At 32.7% G+C, this 22,167-nt stretch overlaps 1 protein-coding gene across 1 annotated transcript in view; it reads right to left on the bottom strand.

Annotated features, from left to right (window-relative positions):
* LOC140441760 (uncharacterized) overlaps nucleotides 1-21,649 on the bottom strand; it is a 41,263-nt gene extending 19,614 nt beyond the window's left edge. The window contains exon 1 of the mRNA XM_072532662.1: nucleotides 21,603-21,649. Coding sequence (XP_072388763.1) covers nucleotides 21,603-21,620 — 18 coding nt within the window. The 5' untranslated portion in view covers nucleotides 21,621-21,649. The remainder of the gene's footprint in view (nucleotides 1-21,602) is intronic.
* Between the last annotated feature and the right edge of the window lie 518 nt (nucleotides 21,650-22,167).

Raw genomic sequence — 22,167 nt, 5'->3', positions numbered from 1 at the left:
CCAGTACAAAAAGTAGAATCCAAATATAATATAAAAAAGGGGGAAGTAATTTAAAAAAATAAAGGGATGATACGGGGGGTGAGGGGGTCCCTTTCCCAGCAAGTTTAAATATGAGATAATGTTTCCCCCTTCAAAGATAAATTGACGTGTTTTTGCGCTTTTTCTAAAAATTAGAATTTTAAAAGTTATTGAGCTGAACTAAAACGCTGTTGTTTATCTGGCAACTATTGTAACAAATTATACCAGTGTACGCTAGTACACTCGATTTTAGGGTTTAATGTCAAATCTTTTGTATATAAATCTATCTTTATATAGACGGCACGTGGTTTCTCAAAGTTTTATTTTAGCAGTGTAGTCGTTATTTTTTGTTATCTGTGTTCCCAGGTATGTAACCGTCTTTAGTATTTCGATCTGATGGCCTCCTACTATAGTGAGAAGTGTTCCATCCTTATTGCGCATCAAATAGAAGTTATTCTTTTACTTGGAATTAATGTATTATCTCTATCAGATTTAAGTCACAATTATATGGTGGGCAATCCAAAAATTGAATCTGCTTTTTAAATAAGGCACTATGTTGCTGGTGTGGGGTCTTCTTCTTCTTAGAGTGCCATATCCCTACGGAACGTCGTCGACTACCATGCTTATAATATTTTTATACTGATCTCGGTCTTGCGCTACGTGTAGCAATTGGTCCGCTGTCAAACCTGTCCACTGCTGCAAATTCCTCAACCAAGAGAGTTTCTTCCGTCCTATCCATTTCTTTCCTTCGATTTTACCGTTGAGAATTAGCCGAAGGAACTCATATCTTGGTCCTCTGATTATATGTCCAAGATATTCTAGTTTACGCCTCTTAATAATATTTAATAGAGTTCGTTGATGTCCCATTCTTCGAAGAACTTCTTCGTTTCTAGTTCTGCTAGTCCATGGAATTTTTAGTATCCTTCGATACAACCACATCTCAAACGCCTCGATTTTATTCATGATATCGGCGTTTAAAGTCCAAGTTTCACATCCATACAAAAGTACAGACCACACGTAACATCTTGTAAACTTTTCACGGATTTCCAAATTTAATGAGTTATTGGATAATAGAGGCTTGAATTTTTGAAATGAGTTTCTTGCCTGTTCAATTCTACATCGAATTTCGAAGGATGGATCTAGATTTTGGGTAATCCAACATCCAAGGTATTTGAATCTCTGAACTCTCTGCAGCGGTTGTTGGTTTAATATCAGTTGGGTTGCGCCAATATCCACTTTACTGGTCACCATGTATTTAGTTTTATCGATATTTATCGACAGTCCCCAATTTGTGCATTCCATGTCAACTCTATTGATTAGCTCCTGCAGATCGTCGATGTTTTCAGCTAGAATTACAGTATCGTCGGCGTACCGTATATTGTTAATTATTTCTCCTCCTATGATAATTCCTTTTTGATCTTTTAAAGCTTCCCTAAATAGATTCTCAGAATACACGTTAAAGAGGGTGGGAGATAGTATACAGCCTTGTCTTACGCCTCGTTCAATACTGATTGGCTTTGATTCTCTGTTGTTGGTATTAATAATGGCTGTTTGGTTCCAGTAAAGTTTGGCAATAAGTTTGATGTCTTTCTCATCTAGTTGGATGCTCTGCAAGGCGGTAATTAGTCTCGTATGCTGAACGCGATCAAATGCCTTTTCAAAATCAATGAAGCACATATATACGGGTTTTCTTACCTCCCAACATCGTTGAAGGAGTGTTTGCATAGAAAATAGTGCTTCTCTAGTTCCAAGGCATCTCCGGAACCCGAACTGCTCTTGACTAATTATTTCTTCGCACTTGTTGTTAATTCGGTTTAGAAGAATATGCAACAATATTTTAACGGCATGGCTCATTAAACTAATGAGTCTACAATCGCTGCATTTCTTAACGTTTGGTTTCTTAGGTAGAGGAATAAAGATCGATTTTAGCCAGTCCGATGGAATTTCACTGGTATCATATATTTGATTGAAAAGTACAGTGAGTTCTTTTATATTGTCATTTGAGAGTAATTTTAGCCATTCGCTGTATATTTGATCTGGTCCACTGGCTTTGTTGTTTTTGGCTCGGTGTATGGCTTTTTTCACTTCAGCGTTTAAGATTGATGGTCCTGTATTCGCACTTAAGTTAGGTAGTGATCCTCGATCATCCTTAAATAATGCTTTAATGTAGTTTTCCCATTCCTCCATTACTTCGTCTTCTAGAGATAGTGCATGACCTTCATTATTCGTTAATGTTATGGGTGTATTTCTTTTGTGTACTGTAACTTCTTTTATTTTCTTATGTGTGTTAAATTCGTCATGTTTTCGTTGCAATTCTTCTAATTCCTCACATTTTGCTCGCATCCATAACTCTTTGGCTTCCCTGATTTTTCTTCGAATCAGATTATGCTTTCGTTTATACTCTAAGTTATTTCTATTTTTAAGCTGTCTTCTTTCGTCCATCATTTCGAATATTTCATCTTTCATCCACGCTTGCTTGGTGTGGGGTATTATCATCTAATAATATGAATTTACTATATCCAATGAGAAAACACAATTCTGAAGGATGTTCTTAATGAACCTATTCGAGGTCATTATTTTAATTATTTTCAGAACTTTAGTATTTTTTTCGAACCAATACCTATAAAATATTATATCAACACCACTCAACACTTTCAAACCACATAGTATGAAGAGGTTGCAACTGGCGTATCGTTCGTTCTCCTACTCTTCTGTGCACGTGGCTTTCTAGCTTCTAGAATAGTATCCTGGCTTCATTCATAAATAAGAAATTATTTCAGTGTTCGTTATTCCACGGAGTATGGAATAGAATGAATGAGTCAAAACTTCAATCGAATGTGATTTTGAAAAAAAAAAACTGCGATCTTCACATGAGAGTAAAATAGAGTAATATAAAGCAATAAAACATGTGATATCCTTAATACGATTCTGAGTACTAAATCTAGTGTTTACAGCCTCGCCCAAAAAGATATAAAAGTATTTTTTCATTCCACCGATGCCGAGCAATTTAATCAGGATGTGGAAATCAATATAGGAGGTTATTTAGTGCAAGGATCTAGTAATTGATTATATTAAATGTGATTTACTGAAAGATAACTTAATGAGATTAATTAATATTAAAATATATATTTTCAAGCATTTGAATACCAAATAACTACTTAAATTAAAATAACTGAAATATTTAAAGGTTTCGATATGTTTTCCTATTTTTAATAAAACGAATACTCGTAAAATTATTAACTCACGGAATAGCTAAATTTTTTTGTAAAATATTTCATCTTAAACGTATAAAATGATGGTGTTATGTAAAAAAATTCTAATCAAATGCATAATTCTTTTTTTCCTACTTTATTGATAGGCTTGCGTCTATAATATATATATATATATATATATATATATATATATATATATATATATATATATATATATATATATATATATTGTCATACTTTTTCTTTTCCAACCAAAGAAAAATAAATAAAAAAAAATCCATCGAAATAAAATTTTAAGAAATCATTATAAACAAAAATGTATATATTAATTTAAGATAAGATTTAGTGTAGATAAGAATAGAAATTTGTTTGGCAAACGACCTGTTTCCGTTGCAAACAAAATTATCAAAAAACCTTTGTTTAGAATTAGCAGACATTTTACCTGTAAGTTAATCTCTTCATTGTTTGTAGAGTCGAGTATTAAATGACCATACTCTAATCTTTTGAAATATGTATAAATGATGTATTGAAAAAAACCAATTTTAAAGTAAGCTATTTAGTTTTCTCTGAAACCGAAATTAGGCTTTTCCAATATCATAGTAAACACAATTTAAGCTTTTTGATTGGACGGTCGTTTTTAAATGGGAATTTGGGAGTCGATGATGAGACAGGAGAAGTCAGTCATATTTTGGTCATCGAAAGGAAACAGTCGTGTGTCTCAAGATAGGGTGTGGTTCGTGAGTTTGGATACCGGCGTAACGAAAAGAAGTGAATAGTTTGAAGAAGGAGATAACAAGTAGATTAAAAGAGGTCCTTGTATCTACCGTGGGCATTTTATAAAGTATATGTGAAAGTATTCTTACGGCATCAAGTTGACAAAAGGAGGTCCTGGTGTCATAAATAAGTAGCGGAGTTTGGAGAAGTGAATCAGGTGTTTTTTGTGTAGTCTGAAGGAGGTTTGCAGAGACGTAAAGAAGGAGCCGAGGTGCCAAAGAGGGGAGATCACATCTTTGAGGAGACTGGACTTTTCTGGGTATGTTCCAACATACAACTCAAGAAGAAAATAAACTGTAAGTGTTTGTACAATTGAATTTTATATCTGTGAAGGATCGTTTCGACATCATGGTCATTAGCATTAAAATTTAAGAACTGAGGTTTTGTTAGGCTAATCAAAAGTTTAAAGTTTTGTGGTTTCCTTTTTCAAGTAAAGAAAATTTTAAGTAAAATTGGTTTTTCACGTAATATAAATGTATGTAGCTTTATAATCTTATTATCATAATAATTTGATTTATTTTCTTGTATGCTGATTGATAAGATAACGACAGAATTTAATAATTGTTTTATTCGTTCATATAAAATAAAGAAACGTAAATCTTTGTAATATAATATATTTGTATTCTTATCCTTCTCTTCTCTATCCCGATAAAAGACAACTAGAAAATCTTTGGAATCCATCGAACACAGGTAATATAAGGATTATTTTACTTTTGATAACAAATAAGTTATAATTCTTTTTTTATTGGCTCAATAAACTAAGTTTGAACTCAAAATAAACAATCATAACAAATGGCCCCCAACGTGTAAGGCGTAGAAAGTATTTCTAGTTAAAATTTAAACGGATAGAGAAAGAAAGCAGATTGATTGAAAATTTATTTGCCGATGGTTAAAGTTTATAATATTTGCTTTTATGACATTACATTTCAAATTTCTCTAGGTACAAATTTTTACATGATATAATTTATGATATTTGATTGATTTTTACAACTGACAAAGTTTTAAAATTTTATTGCATTTATTTGAATTTATTGCATTTGGGATAAGAGAAAAAGTTTTCGTCTTTGCAAAATTACTCGAATTTCATATTTGGCGGGGATATTATTGCACAAATTTCAAAGCTTCATATTTGGCGGGGATAAATAATCTAACGAACATGTCGACCACAAGGAGTCAAAGCAAAATGCAAGAAAGAAAGGAGGATAACAGATTAGAAGAAACAATTGTTGAAGAAGGATCGGATAATGAAGGAAATGCTACAATAATGGAGAAAAGAAAAGAAACAGGAATGTTAGAAAAATTATTAGCAATGATGCAAATACAGATACAAACAATAGAGAAAAACCAACAAGAAACATCACTAAAAATGGATGAAACAAAACAAACAATGGAAGAAAACCAACGGGAAACAAGACAAGCAATAGAACTAAATAACAGGAATATAGAGCAGCGTCTGGAAAACTATGAACAAAAATTAGAAGAAAATTATAGAAAAATGGAAAAGCGTTTGGACAAATATGAAAATGATGTAAAAGTCTGTTTAGAAAAAATCAGAGAAGAAACAGAGAGTAAACTAGAGATGCAAAGAGAAGAAATAGAAACTAAAATGAAAGATATTAAGACTGTCCAGAAAAAGGAATTAGAACAGTTAGAAGAAAAATTTGAAATGGCGCTACAAGAAGACAGGAAAGAAGTAGAAAGAAGATTAAAGCAAAATGAAAAACAAATGGCAGAAATTGAACTAAGAGGAGTAGAGAGAAAAGAAGTTATCATCCATGGAACAAGCGAAGCAAAAATACAGTTTGGCGGGGACGTAAAAAAATTACACCCAGTAATTTTCATTAACAATTTAAAAAAGAAAGTACGACATATCGGTAATTTCGAAACAGCAAAGGAAACGATAAGGAACCATCTTAAAGATGAGGCAAGTTTATGGTTTGATAGCAAAGAAGAATTATTACAAAATTGGCAAACATTTGAACAAAAATTTCTGAATTATTTCTGGGGAAAAATACAACAGATAGAGATAAACAAAGAATTACAAAATGGGAGATACCAGGATAGTATGGGTATATCAGAAAAAACATATGCCCTACAACTATACAACAATGCAAGACACTTACATTACAACTATTCGTCCGAACAGCTAGTGGAACTAATAGCCAGACATTTTGAAGATACCTTAGAAGATCACATAACTCTACAAAACTACAAAGATATTGACAGTTTATGTCAATTCTTACAAATACGAGAAGCAAAATTAAGAGAAAGAAAAATGAGGAGAACGCAAGAAAATTATAGACAACGAGAAAATCAAGACTATAGAGATAAAGGACAAAACTTTAGGAGAGAGTACACAAGAAGAGAATTTGTCCCGAGGAGGGAAAACGAAAGTAGAGACAACGGAAGAGTAAATTATGAACAAAGAAATCGGCAATGGAACGAAAACAGATATCGAGAGAACCAGAATAGAAACAACAATCGCACATATCAGGAAAACCGAAATAATAATAGAACGAATGAACCGGAAAATCGCGGAAACCGATACGGGTCCGAGAGACCAAGAGAAAATAGAAGAGCGGTCAACAACACACACATAGAGGAATATGAGGATGAGAGACAAAGCGACAGAAGTAGAAGCGAACAAGAACAGCAAGCGTCTTTTCACGAAGGCGCTTACTAAAGACAAAGAAACAAACAGAAATTTTTTGTCACCCGAAGGAATTTATTAAATTGGCAGAAAATAAGGACAAAATAAGTGGAGCAAATCTGAAATTTGTAGATGGTTTTATCAACGAGACACCGATTAAAATTATGATTGATACTGGATCGGAAATTACACTGATCAACAGAAAACTAATAGAGGAAGTTAATTTAACGAATTTGATTTACAAAATTCCCAAGGTAAATTTAGTGGGCGCAAATAAACGGACTTTGGCAACGATAAATGAAGGAATACGAATAAAAGTACGATTGGATAAGAAGTTTTATGCACTACAATGTGTTGTGATGCCAAACATGTTGCATGATATGATCGTAGGAGTGGATGAATTGGCAGAAAAACATGTGGTGATAGATTTCAAAAATAACACGATGAAAATCACAGAGGAAAAAGAAGAAGAACAGGACAGTAAGAAAAAGGAAAAGGAAAATGAGAAACAAAAAATTGATTTAGACAAAGAACAAACGGTGGAAATGAATTTGGCAATGAAACAAGGACAGAGAAGAAAGAGGAGATTGGCAAAAGAAAGTGAAAAGTGGGTTTCCTCAAAAGAAGAGATGAGCCCAGAAGAAGAAAAAGAAGAAAGATTAACAAAAAAAGACGAAAAAGGTACAATTGAAACAGTGGTATTTGAAGAAGTATGCGAAATGGAGGAGGCAGAATACAAAATAAATATGTGTAAAGAAATTGAGGAAAAAGAAAGAAAATTGATATGTGGAGAAGAAAAGGAAAAGGAATTGCGTGTAATATTGAAAAAGTATGAAGATTTAATAAATGAAGAAAACAGAGTAGCCAAAGAGTATGTACATTCATTTGAGGTTAAAGACTTAGGAAATTTTCGATCGAAAACTTATCCGATCCCATATAAATACCGACAGGAGGTGAAAGGAGAAATTAACAAAATGTTAGAAGATCAAATCATAGAGAGATGTGACTCGCCGTACAACAACCCAATCGTGATTGTGAAAAAAAGCAGTGGAGAATTGAGGCTCTGTTTGGATGCCCGGAATATAAATCAACACACGGTATCTCAATATGAATCACCCCTCAACATCGAAGCTATTTTTGGGAGAATTACGGGAACACACATGTTTTCTAAAATTGATTTGAAACATAGTTTTTGGTTAATACCGTTAGCAGAAAGATGTAGAAATTACACCGCTTTCTCAATCGATGGTATTGTATACCGATTTAAAGTAGTACCGTTTGGATTACAAAGTGCGTGTGCAGCATTGGTAAGAGCTCTCCATACAATATTAAATAAATATGAAGATTTCATAGTGCACTACATCGACGACTTACTCATTTATTCACCAGATACATCAAGTCATTTGGAACACATAAAGATTATTTTGGGAGAATTGGACAAGGCCGGATTAAAACTGAATATTGAAAAATGTCAATTTTTTCAAAAAGAAGTGATATATTTGGGATTTAAATTGGACACACAAACAGTTAGTTTAGCCGAGGACCGGGTAAAACTCATAGATGAATACCCAAGACCAACGAATTTAAAAACATTGAGAGGTTTTCTCGGGACGATCAACTATTTTAAAAAACTAATTCCTGATTTAAGCCAGAAGGAAATTCCTCTGATCAAATTATTGAAGAAGGGTGTTAAATGGAATTGGAAAGAAGAACAAGAGAAAGCTTTTCAAATTTTAAAAGAGGAATTCTCGAAAGGAACGAAAATATATCACCCCATGTACAATTTGCCTTTCATACTACGAACTGATGCATCCATACAAAAATTTGCGGGAGTTTTGTCGCAAATACAAAACAATCAAGAAGTGCCGATTTGTTTCATTTCCCGGGTGACAAAAACACACGAAAGAAAATACAGTGTGACTGAACTAGAGTTTGCTAGCGTACTTTTCTGTGTAAATAAGTTAAGATTTTATCTGTTGGGAGCAAAATTCACAATCGAAACTGATCATGCAGCTTTGGTACATATAATGAAAAATCGTCTGGTTAACAATCGTATACATAGAGGCATTTTGTTACTACAGGAGTATGACTTTGAGTTTCGATATATAAAAGGAAAAGACAATCTTATAGCCGACGCTCTCACAAGGGATGAAGACTCGGGGAAAAAGGAAGCAATTGCTTTTCATGTAGGATTGAACATTTTGACACAAGAGGAAGGGGTATTTTCGTTAAACGAAATTAGAACAAATCAAGAAGACCTGGAAGAAAGAGAAAAAAGAAGAGCGGAGAGGGAAAACGGTATATTTTTCAAACGAATTGATGGAAAAGAACTATACGTCATAACACAGACATTGGCAGAAAGGATCATACAGAAATTACACGAAGTCAATGGACATATCGGTAGCAGAAAAGTCTGGCTGGTTTTTCGAGAAAATTATATTTGCCGACAAGATTACCGCATCGCAAAAGAAATTACACAAAAGTGCCAGATCTGTCAAAAATATAAAATTAGAAATTTCAAAAATGAAAACGTTACAAAAAATATTATATCCCGGAACAATAGATATGTTAAGCGATCTAATTATGACGACGAAGAGGAATAAACATGTTTTAGTCATGGTAGATGTGTTTTCCAAATACGTAAAATTATACAGTTGCCGTACCACGAAAGGGGAAGAAATAATGAGAAAAATCGACAATTTTATAGCCACCGTAGGAACACCAAGAAGGATTCTTCTAGACAATGCAACATATTTTAGAAATGATCGTTTCAAGGGACAACTTCGAGAACGGGGAATAGAGACAAATTTTGTTAGCATCAGACATCCACAGAGTAATCTTTCGGAACGTTTTATACAGGAAGTGACGAAGTTTCTACGGATTACAACAGATGGTCAACATCGACGATGGGATAGGAAAGTCGCCGAAGTAGAAACGTATCTAAATACCATCCCGAGCACTGTAACGAAAGAGACCCCAGAATATATAATGAAGGGTATAATGCCACTAAGACCATGGGAAGATAGAGAACAAAAGGAATACACACAGATAATGGAAAATGTGCAGAGGAGATTGCGGAGAGCAAACGAAAAATATATCCAGAGGCAAGACCAAAATAGAAAAAGAAGACCAGTTACTTTCAAAAAAGGTGAGAAGGTTATGGTGAGAGCATTGCGCGTGTCCAACATACCTAGCAATGTGTGCGGAAAGTTAATGCCTGTTTTTGAGGGTCCGTACATAGTAAACAATGAGAATGGGATAAATAGTTATGAGCTGAAGCACATAGAATCAGACAAGATTAGGGGAATTTATAATATCAACGATGTTTACAAATATTATGAATAAAATACTGGTATTGTTTTTGCATAGAGAAAAATCCCTGCATAATTCAGTAATTTTTATCATATGCAAAGGCGGGGATTTGTCATACTTTTTCTTTTCCAACCAAAGAAAAATAAATAAAAAAAAATCCATCGAAATAAAATTTTAAGAAATCATTATAAACAAAAATGTATATATTAATTTAAGATAAGATTTAGTGTAGATAAAAATAGAAATTTGTTTGGCAAACGACCTGTTTCCGTTGCAAACAAAATTATCAAAAAACCTTTGTTTAGAATTAGAAGACATTTTACCTGTAAGTTAATCTCTTCATTGTTTGTAGAGTCGAGTATTAAATGACCATACTCTAATCTTTTGAAATATGTATAAATGATGTATTGAAAAAAACCAATTTTAAAGTAAGCTATTTAGTTTTCTCTGAAACCGAAATTAGGCTTTTCCAATATCATAGTAAACACAATTTAAGCTTTTTGATTGGACGGTTGTTTTTAAATGGGAATTTGGGAGTCGATGATGAGACAGGAGAAGTCAGTCATATTTTGGTCATCGAAAGGAAACAGTCGTGTGTCTCAAGATAGGGTGTGGTTCGTGAGTTTGGATACCGGCGTAACGAAAAGAAGTAAATAGTTTGAAGAAGGAGATAACAAGTAGATTAAAAGAGGTCCTTGTATCTACCGTGGGCATTTTATAAAGTATATGTGAAAGTATTCTTACGGCATCAAGTTGACAAAAGGAGGTCCTGGTGTCATAAATAAGTAGCGGAGTTTGGAGAAGTGAATCAGGTGTTTTTTGTGTAGTCTGAAGGAGGTTTGCAGAGACGTAAAGAAGGAGCCGAGGTGCCAAAGAGGGGAGATCACATCTTTGAGGGGACTGGACTTTTCTGGGTATGTTCCAACATACAACTCAAGAAGAAAATAAACTGTAAGTGTTTGTACAATTGAATTTTATATCTGTGAAGGATCGTTTCGACATCATGGTCATTAGCATTAAAATTTAAGAACTGAGGTTTTGTTAGGCTAATCAAAAGTTTAAAGTTTTGTGGTTTCCTTTTTCAAGTAAAGAAAATTTTAAGTAAAATTGGTTTTTCACGTAATATAAATGTATGTAGCTTTATAATCTTATTATCATAATAATTTGATTTATTTTCTTGTATGCTGATTGATAAGATAACGACAGAATTTAATAATTGTTTTATTCGTTCATATAAAATAAAGAAACGTAAATCTTTGTAATATAATATATTTGTATTCTTATCCTTCTCTTCTCTATCCCGATAAAAGACAACTAGAAAATCTTTGGAATCCATCGAACACAGGTAATATAAGGATTATTTTACTTTTGATAACAAATAAGTTATAATTCTTTTTTTATTGGCTCAATAAACTAAGTTTGAACTCAAAATAAACAATCATAACAATATATATATATATATATATATATATATATATATATATATATAACTATGTTCATCCAAAACAATGCCTCTCTTCTCCCAAACCCCTTACGAAAACCAATCTTTGTGTCAGTTAGGTAATCCTCGCATTTATTATAGATACGGCCATGTATTACCTTTAAAAAAATTTCAATAAATGACTTAAGAAACTGATGTTTCTATAATCAGTACAGGTTTTTCTGTTGTATTCTTAGGTAAAGCTATGAATAATGAATTGGATTAACCATTAGGTAAGTGACTGATGGTATAAATGATATTGAAAAATAAAATTACAGCCTCTGAAATAGTGCTATCATTTATAACCTTGTATATTTCACTTACATCAAATTACATCAAAGCCTGTCGTTTCGCCACTTTTTGATGATTGTATGGCTAGTGTTATCTCAAAACGTATTAGTTGGGGTCTGTCGCAGTTAGTAATATCCGCAGGTAAAGTAATCCTACCGTCTTCCAATAGGTTCGTAATGCAATTTTCCCATTCTGTAAGTTTGTCCTTTACTTTAAATATTATTTTACCCTGTTCATCATATAGCAGTGCAGTTTGTCTCTTTTTGAAGATACCAGCCGCTTCTTTAATTTTTTTACACATGTTAAATGAGTTGTATCTATTTTCTAGTTCTTCAATTTCATGACCCTGCTTGGCTAGATGTCTTCTTCTTCTGTTTTCTATGGCTTCGCTGTGAGGCGATTCGCCAGCACTATTTGTTGGCGACCGTGATGTAATCTTTTTCTAAACCATATCAGGGCCGCTGACATTTGCGTAGGGGGGTAGTAGTTTTTTCTGAATTTTTAAATTTGAGGTTAGGTAGTTATAAAAACATATTGTAAACAAATGGTAATGGACGAGTTACATATTACACAATAAACAGGACGCCGCAAACGAGAAACTGAAAGGCAAAAACATTGAATTAAAGTTAAGCATCGTAAATTACAAATTAATTTTATTCTTATTCTATTATTTTTATTTTTATTAATGAGGATAATAATGTGGCAACCATTAATGGGGCATTCAAAGAAAATGTGGTTTAAATTCTCCACTGCTCCGCATTCACATGCCGGACTGTCTATTATTTTAATTTTAAAAATATGTTGTTTAGTTAAGCAATGACCTGTTCTCATTCTAATTATTGCGGTGTCTTCTGTTTTTAAATGTTAGGGTTGAGAACCATGTCTTAAAGAAGAAAGAGGTTTGGATTCTCGTATATTGGTAGTTTTTCTTCCGCAGTATTGCTCCCCAATTGATTTTAAATTTATCAATAATTTGTTCCTTAACGGTGTTTAGAATATCTTGGGAATCTAATAACATAGCTAAGGGAATATTTAAGTTTGTTCTTATTTTGGCTAGAAAGTTAGCTTCTACATTACCAGGTATACCAGAATAACCTGGAATCCATGGGATTAAAATGTCAAAACCCTTCCTAATTGCTGATGAGATGAAATTTTTTGTTTTGAGGGAGATTGAGTCCTCAAAGGCTAAGATTATAGAATTTTTAATTTTAGTGATAGCATTTAGAGAGTCAGAGAAGACAACAGCCTTCTTGATGCCTTTAGATATTAAAATTTTAATTGCTTGGTAAATTGCCACATTTTCGGCTTTTGTTATAGATATTTCACCAGGAAGCCTAGAAGAAAACTTGAAGTTAATGTTGGGAATATTGATTCCAATTCCTATTTTCTCCTTATTTTTTGAGGCGTCAGTATATACAAAGGAGAAATCCCTATTGTATTTTTGGCTAGATGTCGACTCTTTGCTTCTTGTATTTTATGTTGTTATAATTTTATTTAAGCCCTTATCGATATTTTCATCAATATTTACCAAAACTAAATTTTCGTTCAGTTGTCTTTGAACTGTTTCCTTAACATTCTCGTCTTGTGATTAGGTTATATCAATATTTATGCGAAGCTTTTTTTTGATCACTTTTTTTAATTTTAATTGGGTTACAGCTTCAATGGGATAGTGACAAGACAAATTGTCAGCACCTGGATAAGTTTTAGCTAATTTAACGCAGGTTTTAAATCGATTTTTTTATTAGAATGAAGTAGATTTGGTTCCTAATAATTTTATTCTAATTCTGCATTTGATTTTCAGGTCCAGAGTCTTCTCGGTGGTAAGTTGAAATAAGTATTCGATATAATGAAATCATGTTCTTAGTAGAACTGGACAAGTCAATCTTTTTTTTATATGATCCCGTTTTAAATTATTTTATAAAATGGTTTGTTCGAGAAGAAAAAGAATGATTAGTCTTCATGCTAGAACTTAGAACGGGTTTGTACCTAATGTGTTGTTGTTATCGTTAAAAAACATTAAATAGTCCTCAGCTGATTATCATGAGGATATGATGGCTCAACTTTTCGAAAAATGGGCAACGGAACAGCTTTTACCGAATATTAAAACAAATTCCGTGATAGTAATGGACAATGCGTCCTACCCTTCTAGACTTTACACTAAAATTCCAAATACTAGCTCCAAGAAGGGAGATGTCATAGAATTTATGGAGAACAAAGGCATGGTAATACCTAGTAATTGTACCAGAAAAAATATTACAATTAATTAAGCAACGAAATATTTAAAAATAATATGCCATTGATAAACTGTTTGAATGACATGAGTACACGATTTTGTGGCTCCCCCACACATCATTGTGTTTTCAATCCATTTAAGTGACATTGTTGTACAAAATATAAGAAGAGTAATCGAAGAACTTGGCAAAACTGACATTTGGGCAAATTGTGTAGGGCATGTTCAAGTAAAAGAAAAAGAATATCTTACTTTACCACCAATTGAAGCGATAGTTATAAACATAAATGATGACTCTAGTTCTGAACACACGGATAGTGTTTGATGGTGTGAATATTTCTATAAAGGCGGTACGTCAACTTGTCAAAGTATGTCCCATGTACATGTACAGTTGTAAAGGTGACCTCTTCATTAGTCTCTGAACTAAAAGACAATTCGATATTAAAATTGTAGCTTCATTTCGTTAGTTCTCAAATTAATAAGCACAATTACACTGCATTTGTATTATGTACCATTAATAATATTTTTTTGTTATTGGCTTTAGGGTAAATATCCACACAGCCAGACACAAATTTTTAAAAACGGATACAATACAAGGATTACATAGGGATTACACTCTTCTCGTCCAGGGGTCGATCAGGACATTTTTATAAACGATAAAAGGTTTGATGACGTCAGATTGCGCAGTCCGCTCATTGTATATCGTAATTAATGGAATTTTGTCAGCAGTAGAATAGCAATCACCACAGTGATCAATTAAATTTTTTTGACTATAATGTTTATCTTAAGTTAGTATGGGCTAACATCTTTCTTTGATTAGTTTGGAATTACCTTATGTCTTGAACTTATAGCCGTTAGGTATTTCTGTTGTACCAATTTGGGGTTACATGTAATCCACTATGCACACAAGATACCCATGTATTATATTCTGTGAAGAGATGTCAGTATATTCCACCTATTTTCTTTCATTTGTAATGACTGTTGTTGTTTATTTTTGATATAATCATTGCACTTTTTTCTTTATTTGTTACAAACTTCGCTACCTAGTTGTGAACTAGAAGATTTGTTGTCAATTTCATAAAGAAACGTGAATAATTGACAATTTATTACTGTTTAACACAAATTTTAGACCTTAATTTATAAACAAAAGTCTTATTTAATTTCTATTGCGCCGCCTATGTGTTACAGAAGACGCCGACACTCTGAGCTGCATTTTGTTTTTATATTTGTTCAATTGACATCGTATACACTTTACCTATCTGGTGTTTTTATTGCTATGTCTTAGAAATATAAAAACAATGAACAGTGATTTAGTTTTAACGAGGTGTTTTTCATCATAATGATCCACTTCAAAATCAAATACCAAATAATTATTACTACAACCCGCTAATATTTTTATTATATATATTATGTGTTTTCGCAAAACTAGGATTTGTTTTATAGTTATATTCACTTTTTAAATAAAATTTAAACTTGATTAAGTTTCACATTTATATAAATGTTTCTAAATTGGAAACAAATAGTAATTGTATTCACAATGGGTGGCTCATTGAAAGTCAACTGATACAAGATGTTTATCAGAAACAAATAAGTCTGTCAGTAAACTTGAGTAAAAACTACGAACGTGGTCTAGAACGTGATATTTTAGAAACTTAATAAATGCTAATACGCGGAATACATGTTAAGGTAGGAATAAAATGCAGATTACAAATAGGTAGAGGGTGTTACCCATAGTTTGAATATGTAAATTCACCTCAAGTAAAACAAAATAATATCAATATTTTTCCATTTTTAATGAAAACGATTAAAAAACTATCTACAGTATACGTAAAGTATTTATTAATATAATATATATTAATATTACAATATTATTTCTGTGTCTGATCGACTCAAAGGAAGCATTTGACAAAGTAAGACTCAAAGATGTAATCCATTTTCTGTATAATAGAGAAGTTCCCCTAAATATTATAAAAATGATTGAAAACATCTACCATCACAACAAAATGGAAGTCAGAATAGATATGCAAATTACAAAACCTATACAAATAGGCAGCGGAATAGGACAGGGTACTCATTGAGCCCTATGCTCTTCAATTTAACCATGTATGAAATCATCAAAAGCATTAACAAAGGAATAGGATACATAATGGGGAACAAACAAGTATACTTTGTTAAGCAGACGACTTAATATTGATGGCCCAAGATGAAGATAGTCTGCAAAGACTGGTCCGCAGATTTAACATAAGGGCAACAGAATTCAGAAAGAATCCAAGAAAACTAAAAAATAGTAATCAGCAAAATAACCAACAAGATTTAAAATAGAAATTGATGGCATCAGTATTGAACGGGTAATGAAAACAAAATACCTTGGAAATTTAGAATTACAATGTTCAGCTATGCAGACTTCGACAGAGGAGTAAGAGATCAAGTACAAAAAACAATTAGACTGACAGGATGACAGTGAGATGAAGTCAAGAATTAATAAAGCTAGTGTAAGACAAATAATGACATACACCTCAGAAACAAGACCGGACACAGTTACAACGCAAAGGCTACTGGAAACGGCAGAGATGAGAGTACTGAAAAGAATTACAGGAAATACACTAAGAGATAGCTGACCAATTGGCTAGCTCTAGCCAAAAGGCGGCATGGCAGGTCTAATACTCTTAGGACCTGGGGATCTTTTTGGTTGGTCAACTACAACAATCGCAGAAATTGTCAAATGTCACTCCCATACGCAAACTATAAAAAGATGGGAAGTAGGGCAATGATGTAGACTTACCAGGGTATCACTGAGTAACCTTGAAAAGTCAGCATCAAAGAAGGAATTGGGAATGATCAGGAAAAACCTACGCTTGACAGTTGGTTTAACTAATTATTGTCAACTTAGAAAAAACCCCCACACACTGGAGCTAGTAAACACACCTTACAGCAATCAGCAGAAGAAGTATCGGATGACCGCGCAAAAGATGGAGTTACAACCTTCCATAGAGGTATTAATTCGCCAATGAACAAGCAGAATTGCTTATGAGAAGTAAGAAGGAGGAGAACAAGAATATTACAATAATAGCACTTTTTCGTTGTACATTCAAATATGAAGCATGAGCCAGTGAAGGGATGTAAGTAGTAAAAAAAGTATTATAAGAAAGAGTTTGAATCTTCTTCAGTCCTCTCACAGTCTTACTGATGAAACTTAAAAGTTAAAACGCGTGTACGAGAGCGGTGAGAGACTCATATAGAATCGGAATGCAACTATATAAACCAGCTTATTGCGCCTAAAAAAATCAGAAATGCCAGCAAGCCAAAACAATCAAGAATTTCTCAAAATATTAACCAAATATGGTACCTACTTGAAAGTTTACACCGATGCCTTCAAAAACGAAGACGAAACTGGGGAACTGTTAACAAAAATAAAAAGAAAAATGTCATTTTTACAGATTCGCTCAGCTCAATAATGGCATTAAAAAAACTCTACTGCGATTATCCATTGCTTCTTCTCGTTAAAAAGGCACTGAAACGAAATTTATCTGGATACTCTCACATACTGGAATTGAAGGTAACGAGGTAGAAAAAAATAGCAAAAAAATACACCTTATAACCCAAACGCAGGAGAAAGTTTATTAAAATAAGGTGATGTATCACATACTATATTGTATAATTACTGTATCACAATCCATACACGCTAATATCCCTTTCGGAAAATTTTGTTTCCTTTTTCAATAATTTCTACAATGCAATAAAGGAACAAAAATTATTAAGATGTACATACGTATATATATATATATATATATATATATATATATACTTATTAAATTGGAAGTTGTCGCTTAGTTATACACTGTTTGCAACGTCATTGGACACCGTGACGCTGTAACTGTAGTCGACCTAAATCGCAATGAAATTCTTGCAACAGTGTCTTTGGAGAAAAAGTCTATGAAGGTTTAATAGAGCGTTTATTCTATGTTTCTCATGTTAATATGTATATTTTTGTGCAAAATAATGAACTATTAATTACGAACTATGTCGACAGGAAGTTTATTTGCAAGATACTAACAATATAAGACATGAAACGTTAATTTATTTAATAATTTTTTGATAAAATGCTAGTTAAAAAAATTAATTCTTTAATTCTTTGAATTGTGCCATTTTCCATTCAGTTAGTTATATATGTGAATTTATCATCCCTGTTCCTGGATTTTTTTGGCATTTTAAAATAAAGAATATTTAGATAGTTCAAGATATTTCAAAAGAGATACACATAATACAGATGATGGATCAATTAATGCAGTAGGCTTGTAAGACAAAATCCTCTTATTTATCTGCCAAAAAAAAAATTATAAGGTTCTTTCTTCTTCTGTAATTATGTGACTTATCTTTAGCACTAGTACAAAAACCAGTTACTTTTTTACGGAAGTCAAGGATTTGTTTTGGCAATGCTTGTCTCTCCTGTGTATACCCGTCTCATACCACTAGGCATTTCACATTCCCAAGAGAGATATATGCTAGTCATTTTCGCATTTCCTGCACTCTGGTCCGTACCCTTTGTTTATGGTGTAGATAGACAACTAACAGTATCCAGTCACTATCTATGTGATCATCTTTAGTTCTCTGATAAAATTTATGCCATTTACAAAAGCCTACTTTCTGTCAAAGTTGTGTTTGGTTTTGTTTATATGATTTTGGCCTTGCTCCATTTATTGTAATATCCCTTCAGTAATTATAATACGTAATATAAGTTCATTTATGATGCCACAGAATGGTTCAAAGTTTTCAATGTTTTTTTTATAATTTTAAATCTTTATAAACTTATGATTAAAAAGTCTAGGGAAGACACAAGGACGTACAAAATAACACAGTTAAGTGAAATACTACAAAAAAAGAAAGGTATATGAGACTGGAAGAAGAAAACAAGCGAAGTACCGAAATTCAAAAAATAACCACCTTAATTGAACACTACAACCAAACATTATACGAGTCCATGGCAACACCACCACCAAATAAAGACGAAAAACACCGAAAAATAGTAAAAATGTTGAAAATGTAGATGTGCCAGATATAACAGAGGACGAAATAAGAAACGCAATGAACAGCACTATGCGAGGTAAAAAAACTTGAGGTGGAGACGGAATAGTATTAGAAATGATATGGCGGACAACACATATTAAAAAGGCTAAAAATCATTTTTAATCAATGTATAGAAATAAATCAAGTACCCACAGGGGTACTCAGTTTTTAAAGCTTTTATAAAACAGCAAGGATTTCGGACAGGAAGATCATGCACGGATGCAGTTTTTCTAATGAGACAAATAAAAGAAAAGTCGCTGGAATACAACAAACCAGCATCTATGTGTCTGATAGATTTGAAGAAAGCGTTTGATAGAGTGAGAATTCGGGACACGATACAATTATTATATGAAAAGGGAATATCACTGGATTTAGTAAAAACCATTGAGAATATATATAAAGATAACATAGCTATGGTAAGAGGTAAAGGAAAACTATCGCAACCTATCAAATATGAAACTGGCATGACACAAGGAGATTTGCTGAGCCCGTTAATATTTAATATGATAATGGATGACATCATAAAGAAAGTTAAAAAAGAAGAGGATATAGAATGGGAGAAAAGAAAATAAGGATAATATGCTACGCCGACTACGCCATAATAACAGCCGAAAGTGAAGATGACCTACAAAGATTAATTAAAGAATTCGAAGATACGGCGCTCATATACAACATGGAGATCTCAACAGAGAAAACTAAAACGATAGTGATACCAGCGGAACCGAGACGATGTAAACTAATCGTAAATAACAAAATAATAGAACAAGTGGAAACTGAATACTTGGGAATAAAACTGTCAAGCTACGGAAAAGTGGAAGAAGAAGTACAAAAAGAACTGAACATGGCAAACAGAGCAGCAGGATGTCTCAACAACACAATCTGGAGAAACAAATACCTCACAACGTAAACGAAAACCAGGATATATAAATCAACAATGAGACCGATAATGACGTACACAGCGGAATCAAGAGCAAATACGGCGAAAACACAAAGACTACTGGAAACAACAGAAATGGATGTCTTACGAAAAATAACAAACCAAACTCTAAGAGACAGAGTAAGAAGTGAGGAAATACGAGCGAGATGTGGTATAAAGGAAATAAACGCATGGACCAAAAGAAGAAAAGTGAAATGGAATCAACACATCGAAAGAATGACAGAAAATAGAATAATACGAATAACAACAGACAAATCACCAAATGAAAGAAGATCATTGGGACAACCGATCAAAAGATGGTCAAACAACGTCAATTGAGGCTAAAAACCGAAGTAAAACAGGCATTAAGCCTATGTATAAAGTAGGAAAAAGAAGAAGAAAATAGGCATCATTTATAGAATTTCAAGATAGTATCACATTTTGACGAGGAAGAATGTATTCTATAGTACAAAAAAACTCACTAGTATCCTAAAAACGGTTTTTAAGATAAACAAGAGTGGAATATAAGTCTAACATAAAATACATGTTGTATTTTGCATCACTAGACCAAAAGTCAAAAATTTATAGATAATTTTGCCTTAGTAAGCCAAGAGGCATTTGCTGTAGTTTGGTTTTGGTACTTGAATAGCACTCACTGTATAAAGAAACCGACATATTAACACTGAGAAGAAATGAAGACTTTATAAAGACCAATAATGATGTATGCATAAGAAACAAGATCAAATAAAGGCACAATACAAAGGCTTTTGGAAAATGCTGAGATTAGAATATTGAAATGAATTACAGCAGATACGCCTAGATAACGAAAGATAACACAATACAAAGGCTTTTGGAAAATGCTGAGATTAGAATATTGAAATGAATTACAGCAGATACGCCTAGATAACGAAAGATAACTCAAGATAGACGTAAATGTAATGGATTGGTTATAAACGAGTGGAAATTAAACGAAACAAAAGAATGTAATAATTACACAATTATAATGATGGCGACCAGAGTGGTAAAAAAAGCAAAGGATAAATCACCAGAAAGGTAGAAAAAGTATTGGTTGACTGCACAAATGATAAGGTCATAAGCTTTCATAGAGGTATCATTCCGGCAATGAACAAGCTGAAGAGTTTACAGAGAGAAACAAGAAGTGTTGGGGTTAGCACAACAGTAGAAAGTGCTAAATTAAAAATTATATCAGCAAATAAGTATAGCTTATATTAACTGATATATTTTAAGGGTCACTTTTGAGATAACTATCACAAATGAAATAGGAAATACGAAATAGTTTCACCAAATAACGAATGACATAAACTTAGTTTCGAAATTATTAGAAAAAATTCAACTTGATATGTGAATGCAAGATACCGATACATGAAGATATTTTAGTCTAAATAATAATCTGGATTTTAAAAACTAAATTAAAAATTTACCAATACAAAATATGAAGCAAATAAATAAATAATTAAATTATAAAATAAATTGTGATTAAAATCGTCATAAATAATATTTGGGGCATCAGAACATCGTAAAAATATTTCACTATCCAACAACTACCCCTCCCCACATATGGTACACTTTCAATCACCTCCACCATCACTAATTTTTAAATTTTTTAAACAAAAATTGATGCATGTGGTACTCACATTTCTTAAAAGTGTCATGTTCGTGAATGTAGGCACAACACTAGAGTGGCGCGGGGGGTTAACTTTTACCTTTTATAAGGTGAGATAAAAGAAGAGAAAGAAGGGGCAAGGTCCCGGAGAAGCGGATGATGTCTTTCGCTGTCCATGGTTAATTTTTTTGTTAGTTATCGGCGCTTTACGAATTATACTCATTAATTTTTATAAATAAGCAATAGGTTAAAAATTATTTTATATAATTATAAAAATCAAAACTTCTTTACAACGATAAAAAGCACGGTAGATAGTTAAATACTTGTATACATGTACCACACGTACTCTCAATTTCTACTATTTATGCTCTTAAATGTTCAAGTTTATAAAGAGATTTTAAATATTTGGTCAGCATTCAGGGTACCAAACCAACGGCCTAGGGTTAATCTACAGTACAGAACCGACCCGACGTCCACATCCTCTACGATACTAAATACTACCACATGGTTATAATTTAAACCAATAATCCTTATAATATATTTAAACCAATAATAATAATATAACTAATGGCTACAAGTATTTCACAGTACCAACG

The sequence above is a fragment of the Diabrotica undecimpunctata genome, chromosome 5, assembly GCF_040954645.1.
Source record: "Diabrotica undecimpunctata isolate CICGRU chromosome 5, icDiaUnde3, whole genome shotgun sequence".
Classification (NCBI taxonomy): domain Eukaryota; kingdom Metazoa; phylum Arthropoda; class Insecta; order Coleoptera; family Chrysomelidae; genus Diabrotica; species Diabrotica undecimpunctata.
The sequence above is the reverse complement of the archived record's forward strand: the minus strand, read 5'-3'. Positions and strand labels throughout refer to the sequence as shown.